General features: G+C 36.6%; 1 protein-coding gene across 2 annotated transcripts in view; it reads right to left on the reverse strand.

Moving 5' to 3' along the window:
• TFCP2 (transcription factor CP2) overlaps positions 1–12112 on the reverse strand; it is a 58225-nt gene that overhangs the window by 23551 nt on the left and 22562 nt on the right. For both annotated transcript variants that reach the window (XM_072654695.1, XM_072654696.1), the window contains exons 2-3: positions 1006–1157; positions 535–611 (exon numbers count right to left, since the gene is read on the reverse strand). In XM_072654695.1, the coding sequence (XP_072510796.1) occupies positions 535–611; positions 1006–1157 (229 nt within the window). The remainder of the gene's footprint in view (positions 1–534; positions 612–1005; positions 1158–12112) is intronic.

A 12112-nucleotide genomic window follows, 5' to 3' on the forward strand; every position in this document is an offset into this window, starting at 1 on the left:
TCATCTATAAAATGAGCTAGAGAAGGAAATGAAAAAACCACTCCACTATCTTTGCCAAGAAAACCCCAAATGGAGTCATGAAAAGTCAGATATTATTGAAACAATCCAATGTCAACAAAGCTCCAGGTACAGCTGCTATTAAAGCAGTCATAGCTTCTATATATCCTGATGCTTGACCAAATATTCAGTGGAGAAAGGAAGACTGCTTTCAAAGCTCTCAGAGAACTTGCTTACTTTCATGGTAGCAGTTCATTTTACATTAAGCCTAGGAGACCAACGATGATGATGAAAGAATAAGCTTTTCAGATAGCAACTAGATCTTCGCTAATCACATCAAGCACAGAATAAGTGGGTAGAGCTGTCCATTGCTGAAATAGTAGTGGGATTCAAAGGGCTTCACCTTGGACTCCTAGGATCAGCATATCTATTCTGCAAATTGTGGTAGGTGGGATCTACAGAGACTATGAAACTTTATGTCTCAAAAAGGGAAGAGAGAAAATTGTGTGAGCAGGTGGTTTCTTCTCTTTCCTTTACCTTCACTAACTTGCCATTGATTTCTGGAAGTTCTCCAAGTTTCCTGTTGTCCAGCATTCGGATTTCATAAGACTGTCCTGGAAGAAATAAAGACTCCAAGTTTATAAGGGAAACTAATCATCAAAAATAAACTTAAGACTTATAAAAAGTAATTTTCAACTTTCAATTATGACCACAAAATGAAGTGCTGCTCTACGATCAATGTGATTACTAAAATGGGGGAAAAGTGGAACTGGATTAGAAACAACAAAGAGAAGTGGATAGGAAAAACCAGAAATAGAAATCCATTAATTGTTTCTCTGCATTACTGGCAGGAATGAGATTGACATTACAACTCAAAAGATCCTTGGAGGTAACCTTTTAGTAGAACTAATCACCACAACCCTCTTCAGAGAAAGTTAAATTGGTATAGTAACAATGACATAAATGCTGAGGATTTCAGTAATATTAATGACAAAAGAAATACTTCACCTTGATTGAGATATGTGAGTGTTTCATCATGGAGCTTTACTGCAGGAGAGGTAGCAGCACAAAGCACATACTGGAAAGGTAGGATTTTATTCTCATTATCAGGTGGCAAACTTGACTCTTCTTGTTTAAAAATGGGCAATGCAAGGACATCACTAAAACAAAAGAAACGAATGACTTTCAAAAGCATTGGACAATGTTATAAAAAGGAATTAATTCCCATTGTAGGTTAACTACGTGTAATAGTTAAATAACTACCACCAATTAAAAAAAAAAACAAAACAAAACTTTGAAAATTCCATAAATATTATAACCTGTTAGGTGTGATTTAGTCTACAAAGGTGAATGTTTACAGAAGTTGTATTTTAATAACATAACAAATTCAAATGACACATCAATAATAGTACTATTGACTCACACTTATATAATGGCTAATAGTGGACAAAGGGTTTTACACACAACAATCCTGGTTGAGGTGTCCCATTTCATAATGTCTCTGATCTCTAATACCAGACTGTAAATGGTTCTTTCCCCTCCCCAAATGTCTCATGTCTTTTCATTTTACCTGTCTTAAACATATATCTCTGCCAACTTAGGGCCACAGGACTTAGAACTAGAAGGGATATTAGAAACCACCTATATCAGTGCCCTTATTTTATAGCTGAGGAACTTATAGCCCTGAGAGTTTGAAAGATTTGTCCAAAGTCACTGATAATAAAAAAGGCCTCACATATGCCCAAGTATTTATAGCAGCACTTTTTATCATAGTTAAGAACTGGAAATAAAGTAGATGCACCTTGATCAGGGAATGGCTAAACCAACTGTGCTACATGAATGTAATGCGATATTACCGTGCGTAAGAAATGATGTGTGTGATGAAAACAGAGAAGCATGGAAAGATTTATATGAACTGATACAGGGTAAATAGAACCAAGAAAACAATATACACAGTGAATACAACAATGGAAATGGAAAAGAACAACACCAAAAAACCAGGAGGAAATTATGTAATAAAAATTATAAAGATTAAAAGAGATATCAGAAAATACTACCAACCTATCCCTTTCTGAAGTGGGAGGTGAACAGATGTTACACATTGCAAGTCATTTCAAACTTTTTCAATGTATTGATCCATTATGCTTTTCTTCCTTTCTAGAAAATTACTATTTGTTATGTGGGATAGCTTGGTGTGGGAGGGCCACGTGGGACACTACAGTGATGGAAGAAACAGAAAATATGTAATGTTAATTTTAAGGTTAATGGTGGATGGGGGGAAGAGTTAAAGGTATTTCCCACCCATTTAATAGGCTTCAGGCCCATCAAGGGAAGCTGAATGAGTGGAAACTTGTTTTGTAGGAAGGCTTATACCTTTTGTTTCTAAAGAGGTACTGGATCACCAGAATCATGCCCTTTGGCTCTGAAAAGTGTTTATATACTTTGAGGTGAGGTTTTACTTTGGGAGCTTGGAAGAAGGTTCATGTGCCAGAAAAGGGTCTGGGTGGTCATTAAGGAGCCACTGTCCCCCTTCCCCTTTGAAAACCCAAATATTGGTGCTTCTCTCTCTGGTAACTATGTATGTATGTAATGGTCAGACAGTGGGCTCTGTCTGTTGATCTGCGATATATGCATTGCTTATGGTCAGACCGTTGGAAGCCCTCTCTGTTGGTCTTTATTTCTCTGCCTGTATTTTCTGTTGGTGTGTAATTAAAGAAGATTGTTGGCCCCTCAAAAGTTGCTTTCCTTTTAGAAAAGTGGATCTAAGAACCTGTACAGCAGGCCCTCCTGTGCATGCCAGGGTGCTTGCTGCTACAAAATATCCATTAAAAACTTATTTTAAAGAAGTCCAAGACCACATTCATAGTTCAGCAGCACAAATTGTGTACATATCTTCTCTACCTATCAGAAGTAAGCAGTTCTTGAATTACACTGGTTTTTACCTCTGCATCCTGCACTTTAAGCACAGTGCTTTGAATGTAGTAAATAATAAATGGCCTTGTTGAATTAATAAATAATGATAAAAGTCTCTTTCTGCAAATGAGGAAACAAATAAGTTAAGGAAGCAACTTCTCCATAATCATAAGACAATAATGACAATCACAAGCCAGAGTTAAGATTTGAATTCAGGCCTTTTTATTCCATACCTGGCACTCACTGCTAATTCTACCTCAGCATAGGTACAATCTGGGCAACATATTTAAGTTAGTAGATGATGGAAGAGGAACCTTTTAAAAATGGTGCAAAGATGATCACAAAAGATGGGGATAAGTAACATTCAAGATAAGAACAGTAATATAATATTGGTGAAGTGCAATTTGGATATTACAACATGCTAGTGGACCAAGATACCCCATACTTTTTGATCCAGAGATCCGAAGCCTACGCATATTCTCCAACGACGTCAAAGATAGAAAGATTGATACACACACACACAAAAATCATAGCAGTACTTTTTGTGGTAGCAAAGAATTAGAACCAAGTAGATGCCCATCAATTGGGGAATGGGTAAAAAAAATTATAAGACAAATGTAGGAATAGGGACTAGACTTGTAATTTCATTGATACAGAGAAATGAATGTAATAGAGTCTTTATTAAGACATGAAGAGACCATGAATATGAAAAATTCAGAAAAACATAGAAAGATATATGAATTGATACATTGTGAAACAGAAAAAAATCCCAGGAAAACAATAGACCCAATAACTGCAATAATTAAACAAGACCCAACAAAAAACAAATGCCTGAATTTGGTGTAGTTATAATGACAAAGTTTGTCCCTTAAGAAGACATGAGAAAATGCACCTTCTTGCCTTATTTGCAGAAGCAAGGGATTACAGATACAGAATACTACACATACTATGTATTGTTTTGTTGAACAGCTTTTTTCTTTTATTCTTTGTTACAATGGATGGCTTCAAAAAAAATTTTAAGATAGAAAAACGTTGCTTAGAGGTCCAGAATTCAAACTAATCACTTGGCTAATATGACTGACTTAATGACAAGATTGGGGACTGGTGGTGATAATGAAGAACCCACCCCATCCCATGGGACCACAAGAGAGTCTTCAAGATCCACCTAAAAAATACACCCCTGCCTTAAATCAGGGAGATGGACTAGACTCTGTAAATACTTATTTCCAACCATTAGGGAGTTTCAGTCCTTGTTTATCTGAGTTCATGCACCTGCTCCCTCCTCTACCAGTTCCAACCAGAAGTACTATATGATTGATGTGTACGTGTGTGTGTGTATTTAAGTGAATTAAAATTAATTTTATTTTGAGAATTTTGTGATACCACTTGGTCATTAGAAAATACCCAATAGTTACAAAAAGCAGAGGAAATTATTATCCTGCTTAAAATCCTTCCAATTCCAAAATTGTGTGTAGAGGTGAAAAGGTTCAGGATGAGTCCATGTACAGTAAGTAGTTCTCTGGGGATCAGAACATTATCCTCCACTAATGTTGTGTAAAACTAATTTGATTGTAGAATATGAGACTCAGAATATGCCCCACATTATTTGAGTTCTATGGATTTCTGGTTTGCAAAACTGGTCTGACTAGCAGACAGATATGATTAAATAAACTCTCTTAAAGAAAGTGGATGGTATGAGAATGAGTTAGCATCTTAAATCTAAAATGTGCTAAGAGGTAGAGACAGAATTGTGCTAGGTAAGTCTTTTACCTACAAAAATCTATACTGCCCTTGAAATGTGATCTATGTTGATTACTGATTTAAGTGGATGATAATACAAAAGCAAAATTAGATGAAATGTCGAAATTCCTTGTAAGTACCACATACCATCTGCATCTCTATCAAGTATACATCAGTTCACTTTTACACATTATAAAGGATCATAGAACTTAGAGATAGAAGAGATCATGTAGTTCAACTCTACTCCTACCATTGATGAATAAACTGAGGCCTAGAGAGGTGAAATGATTTGCTACATAGCAGAGTCAGGCCATGAATGAACCCAGGTCTTCTGACTTTAAAACCACTACACCATTTCAAGGCTATTGGCAGTCAGGCAAAAACTATTAATACCGATCACTACATTCATATGAATCTACATAAACTACTATTTCCAATAAGACCATATAAACAAGTACTGATGATTGGATTTGTCTAACTTATGAAACTAGAGCAGAATATGAATGAAATACTAAAAAGAAGGCAACAAAGCGAGAACTTTTCTGCTCTCTGCTTTTTTCCCTGCTCTCAGCTCTTCTGCTGATGCCTAAGCAGCAGGTCTTTGTTATTATTTTAATTCAGATAATTAAAATTTTCTACCTCCCTCTCTACATGCAACTTAGAGTTTATGAACTCTGGAGAAATAAGAGTTTCTGCAGATTATTAAGGAAGTATTTTAAAGGATGGGAGAAGCGTTGTCCTTTCTTTTTAACCATCTGAAGCGCTGACAGGATGCCCTTCCCAGGATAAGTTGATCTCTACAAATCTCATCACTGTGCTGCCAACTCAACTCCTTCTCACCTCCCTTAGCCTCCTTTCCTTTCTGGGTGAAGGGTGATACATTAAATTCCTCTCAAAGGTTTTCTTTATAGAAATGATGAACAGGAAGAGTTCAGAGAGGCCTGGAAGGACTTATATGAATTGATGCTGAGTGAAAAGAGCAGTACCAGGAGAACTTTGTACACAGCAACGACCACAGTGTGCAAGGAATTTTTCTGGTAGACTTAGCCCTTTACAGCAATGCAAGGATCTAAAAAATTCCCAATGGACTCCTGAGGCAAAATGCCATCCATATCCAGAGAAAGAACTATGGAATTGGATTGCAGAATGAAGCAGATGATTTTCTTTTGTGTTTTGTTTTGGTTTTTCTCATGGTTTTTCCCATTCATTTTAATCCTTCTATGTAAAATGACTAAGGTGAAAATGTATTTAGTAAGAATGTTATGTGTAGAACCCATGTAAGATTGCATGCTGTCTTGGGGAGAGGGGGGTGACGGGGGGAGGAAGTGAGAAGGGAGGGGGAGAAAACATAAAATTTATGAAAGTGATTGTAGAAAATTGAAAACCAATAAATTAATTTAAAAGAAAGGTTTTCCTTTATAGAGGGCATCATTTGGACTCTCCAGGTCACTCCACCTTCCATCTGTAGCTCTGCTTGGTTACAACTTCATGGAACAAAGAACATGTGTCCCCAAATGTTTCCCCCAACCCTTTCCAGCTTTTTTTGGTGTTCATCTTCCCCAATGAGATTAAAGACTCCTAGAGGGCAGGAGCTATTTTTCTTATTTGTATCCCCAGCACCTAGCATGGCATCTGGCACATAGAAGGTGCTTAATAAATATTTATTAAATGGAACTGTCTACCCTCCCACGAAGATTGCTCTCCTTCACCAGACCAAATGAAAGAGAAGAGGGAATTCTTTTTGTCCTTCTGTACTGATCATGTAGCAAATATGATGTGTTATGCCTACAAAAACAAAGGACACTAAAAATCAAAAACAAAGCAAAACAAAAATATAAAGCTTGATACTTCACAATGTTTTTATGCCTCTCAAATTTTTCTCAACCTGCCCACTGAAGAGTTTAGGGATTAAGAATGTTGCTCCTCCATTGTTCTCAAAGAGGACCAATGCCATCAAGAAGTTGATATCTTAATTTGCAAGTGAACTGTATTTAAGTGAAGCAGGGCTGAGCAAAGTCACCTGACTCAAGCACTCCTCTGCAGTCATCTGGGTCCAGCGGCAAAATATAGATCAGGAAGACTGGAGATGACCCTGGATGAAGTGAGAGACCTTAGCCTTTTTAAGTCAAGGTCTTTCCCAGGTCTCAGTTTGTCTAAGGCAACACCCGTTCAGTGATTAAGGCTAGGTAAGAAATTAGAGGGGACTAAGATAAATAAAACAATAATACATCAAAGGTCAATTTAAAAACCTTTAGATTATATAATTGTTTTTTTACTTTAAATGAGCAAGTGAATGTCGAAAACTGAAAATAAATTAAATATCTACATTTTGAAATAGTTTGGAGCAGACATTAAAGCAATATGTAAATGAGTTACTTCAAGGGTTCTCTTCTGACAAGGTGTTTTTCACAAGATTACATGAAAGATGAGAATTATGCTCAATGACCCTCTGACTGTAACAAGCAAAGCATATGACAAAGATATATGCTTACCAAATATGCTTGTCACTGTCATAGAGGACATGAAGCTTCAGAGTCCAACTGGAAGAGGGATTCCCTGTAGATGGTTTATGTTCTTCAGATGCTCATGTTTGTGACTAACAATGTGCTATCTGATAGCCTAAAGCCCCAGAACCCTAAAGAAGCCTCCTAAATAAAGCCTCACCTTTGGCTACAAAGCAAAAACTAAGTGGATAAATAATTGTCCAGATTACAATAAGCAGCTGAATAAACAATCCATAAAATTAGTCTGTCAGTGTATACATCATATTGACAATAAAATGGGCACAGAAATGAACAGGAGGAAAATGAGTCAGATTGTAATTGGAGAATTATGCAATGCTTTTTTATGACCTCAAGTTTTCCTTAAAAAACAAAAAGGCCCATCTTTTAAACATCAATATTCCTGTGGTGGTACTGTTTGATTGCAAGTCATCACACATCCCCCTAAAGTCTAAATCTGAGGTTCAAGGCCATCTCTAGTCATCCTGATTTAAATCTTATCACTGGACCCAGATAGCTCCACAGTAGAAAATGAGACTGGTGGTTTTGCACAGCCCTCCCTCACTTAAATCCAATTCACTTCCTGATGTCATGGTCCTTCTCCAGAAGGAAGGACAAACAACAACAAATCTGAGGTTCCACCAAAGGGCGATGAAAAGGCACATAGCTAAAGCAAATAAACTATAGCATATTGTCACTGAAGAACTTACTGGGAGACACAGCCATAAAAGCTATCGTTGGAGAGATATGCCCACAAATTAGAGTATGACATGGTCAAGAGTCACAGAGGATGCAAAGGCAGAGCTGGGTTACAATCTCTACCCCTGGAGGGATATCCATAATGATGAATACACAGACCTATCAAAGTATCAAAATAGCTAGAATACATCAGGGGTTCTGAATTTTTTCTGTGTCATGAATCTTTTTGACAGGCTGGTAAAGCCTATGGACTCCTCAGAACAATGTTTTTAAACATAAAAAATAAAATTTATTGGATCATAAAGGAAACCAATTATACTGAAATATAGTTATGAAATATATATTTTTTAAATTTCTTGGGCCTAGGTAAACCTATTATTCTTTTACCACATAGGAATATATTTTCCAAAGATCCTCCTGGCTTACAAGTTTTCTTTTCTGGGCTTGTTGACTAGCCAGCCACCACCAACTGGCCAACAATGACATAGAGATGGGAGAACCATAGCTTTATTTACTCAGAATAAGTCACACTCCACTAGCAAGATGGTGGAAATGTGTCTTAGAAATGGTTATAAGAGAAAAAAAATTATAAGAAACTAAATGGCTTAAACTGGTTCTACGGTTTTTCCCTGAGTAGCTAGCATATGCTGGGGTCATTCACAGCAAACAGCAGACTAGAACAAAATGGAGTTCATTATATCAATTCAATACTTCATTAGTGTTGCCAAGACAAGGAATTGCAAAGGTTCAGTATTTTAATTCCAATTCTGCCACTAACTTTCTATGTGACCTGGAACAATCACTTAATCTCTTATCTCACAGAGCAATTATAAGGCTACAATAAACCTCTGAGGATAGTACTTGCTAGGATGACAACAATCAGGTACTTGGGTGTGTGAGCAGTTATAGGAGATATTATAGGTGAACAGCTAAGAAATGGAAGAGACAGAAAATACTGATGATGGGCACAAGAATAGAGGAAAAAAAGTTTAAGTCCAATACTAGCAGACACTGAATGGAAGGAGTTTGAAAATGCCAAGCCCTGGAGTCTTTGTCTTCAAAGACTGTCACCATCACCTGTTGCTCCAGCTTCTGTCTCCATAATGAAATCAGCAGTTCTGGTCCTTTTTGGCCCTGGTCACATCTAACTGGGCTCTCTGTTGCTGATAATCAAGTAAAAATAAAACAGATAAAAGGGACAGAGGTTAACTGCAGTGGGTACTTCCAAAGGAAGGGCAAAGGAAGTTTAGCTTGCCAGAAGAACTTAGATCCAAGCTGTGGTGCTAATCGACAAAATTATGGCAATGAATGCTTACTCTGTGAGGCTAACTTGAAAAAAAAATGAATATCAGAAAGCTGCAAGACGGAAAATGTACTGAATGCTGGAAAGAAGAACAGCTAATGTGTACCATGGAATACGTGCCCCACTGTGGTTGTGATGGAAATGTTTATGGCAATAAATGTGACTTCTACAATGCTTTTGTGAAAAGTTGAGGTATTTTGACTTTAAGTTATTATGGAGATTGCTGAGTATGGGAAACAAGGAAGGAGTTATGTTTCCACAGAGCTAATAAAACTCATTCCAGCTTTAAGTAATCAGTTCTGACCTAGCATGGTCAGGTTTAAAAGGTCAGAAACTTGTGCGCAGGCTTGATGAGCTGTTTTAGGTAAAGTCTATCAGAGTGGAGAACATGAAGTCACAAAGCCAATGTGTGGCAGAAGTCCAAAATTTGGAACAGTAAAAAGGGCTTGCATTGGTCTGAACAAATTGTAGTCTTCCTGTAGCCTTACTTGGGAGCTACCTATGCTTTCAGGGGGAAAGAATGTAGAAGATTAATAAAAGCTTTCCTGATTTCACAAGTATTGTTCTTTGTTTAAGGTGAGCATGTTGAGAACTTGTTGGATGGGCTCATTTCTCACTATGAGGACCAAGAACAGCATGTTTCCCATCTACAAGAGACTTCTTTGTTTGGACTCCACATATAATTCTTTGGTTAACTCTCACCTGATTAGAATGTTATCCCTGACTATTTGCTAATTTACTACAACAATAAATACTTCTCTGAGCTCTAAAAAAAGAAAAAGGAAGAAAAGAAAATGCAAAGCCTTAAATTTTTTTTCCACGTCTTTGGCAAGGTACATGCTCACTACCTAGTGTTAGCTGCAAATAGGAACCCAGAAAATGAGAAACTTAAGAGTTAAGAAGCTGAATTCAAATCCTGATTCTGGCATTAACAAATTGTGCGACCCTGGGAAAGTCATTTAACACTTCTGGGCCTCAGTTTTCAAATGAGCACTAGTTACCCTCAAAGGTTGTTGTAAGGAAAGTGTTTTGTAAAATATTATTTAAAGGAGTCACTATTAGGAAAAAAATGAAAAATCAGGCAGAACAGAGGACATGGGGAGCAGAGAATAGAAAGAAAATGGATACTGTTAGTTTATTTCATCTGCTATCACAGCCATATTATGCTGAAAATAAGAGAAAACCACTGATAAAAATAAACAGACATGTATGGATTGTTTTCTGCATGGATGAGATCATAGGTCCACCCAAATACGGAAGTATAGCCATGGTTTACCCTCATGCATGCTTTATCAGCATTCCTCTCTCTGAACATGAAGTACTGATGTTTTCTACAATATGAAAATGTCAATGTTTTCACTTATATTTTTGAAATGAATATTTAGAAAGATTTTTTTTAAATTCAAATTTTGTGAAGGAAGGAGGAACAGAAGGATCTCTTTTAAGGAAAGATTTGTTACTTCCACAAGGAATAAGAGTAACTGGCCATCAAGAGCTTTTATATAGGGATACTGGGGTTCATCTCAATTATTTTTAACAACTCAGATTTCTAAAAAAAAGAATATGTGTGCTTCACAAAAGCTTAAAACTGGATTTACGTAGGAAAACAGTAGGAAAAAAGGGGTGGATTCCTGTTAAAAGAACTTGGCAACAGTGCTAAGGCTAAAGAGTATTAAATTTTCTTCAGGAATAAAATGCTGGGTAAATGAAACATTGTGACTTGGTTTAAAATATATTGATCTACATTAAAAGTTACTTTCACTGGAACAAAAGGAGCTAAGGTTAAAGACTAGAGAACATAAGCAAGAAATGTATCTGTAGCAAGGGAAGGAAGAATGGTGTGATGTCAACCTGTGTTTCTTAACTTAAGGGTAGAGATAGATTAGGTAACTGATTTAAGTGATAACCAAAGCATGTTGTGGATATATTGCAACAAATCATCTTCATTTACTGTGTAGTTAAGAAAAATGTTTCAGTTGTGAGGAACAAAAAGTCTTCTTGGATATTTTTTTTTTTACAAAGATTACAATATTTGTAGAAAGGACATTTTCTACACAAACTTCCAAGAAAAATCATGATTAGAAAGAGTGGGTGTTTCCTTCTGAAGAGAAAGGGTAAATGAAACTAAGGAATTGGTAATATCTGCCCAAATAAATGCAGGAAAGTCACCTCAGGGAAGTTTGTGAAAAGAGAAGTAAAAGTAAACAGGTGGTGACAGGGACAAATGAGAAGCTCAAGTAACTAAGATATACAAAAGAGTTCAACAAGAAAATAGAAGAATTTAACTCTTATTAAGGAAAGGAGACAATGCTAGTCTCAGGAGATAACTTGAGGAGAGGTGTGGGGAGGAGGAATTAAAAGAAGACCAAAGAGAATACAGATAATAGGCTTGCTGTAAATGGAAACCAGAAACAGGAATGCAGAAAAAGTGTAAGCAATAGAGTCAAATAAGTGACAGAGAAAAAAAGAGTGAAAGAGAAAGTTCAAAGGAAGGTTTAGAGAGCTGATAAAAATTAAGCTTGAGCTGAGTTGTACTTTGAAAGACATGATCTGAAATGTAAAATAAGGAAAAGGAAAATATTAGCTACGCATGCCTATATGCAATCCTGCTCAACCCTTTTCCCAACACACACACATGCATACACACAGAAACACACACACACACAAACCGTGGAAAGGGATTTCATCTACATCTCAGGGGGAAAGAGCAGGGATACAGGAAACTGCAACATTTGGTTTAAGTAATTTTTGGAATGAGTAAGAATACAGGAATAATGAATGGATCTTAATTTGGATAACTTAACACTGTGAAATACTTTTAATAGTTTAATCTTCTATGATTTAATCCGGGTACGTATACTCCTCCCTCCAACACAACTCAAACACTTTCTTCTGCACTGTTGCAACAATTATGACTCTATGGCAATTCTTTGGTGATGAACAAGGCTGCCTGCCATCA

The sequence above is a fragment of the Notamacropus eugenii genome, chromosome 3 (genome assembly GCF_028372415.1).
Source record: "Notamacropus eugenii isolate mMacEug1 chromosome 3, mMacEug1.pri_v2, whole genome shotgun sequence".
Classification (NCBI taxonomy): domain Eukaryota; kingdom Metazoa; phylum Chordata; class Mammalia; order Diprotodontia; family Macropodidae; genus Notamacropus; species Notamacropus eugenii.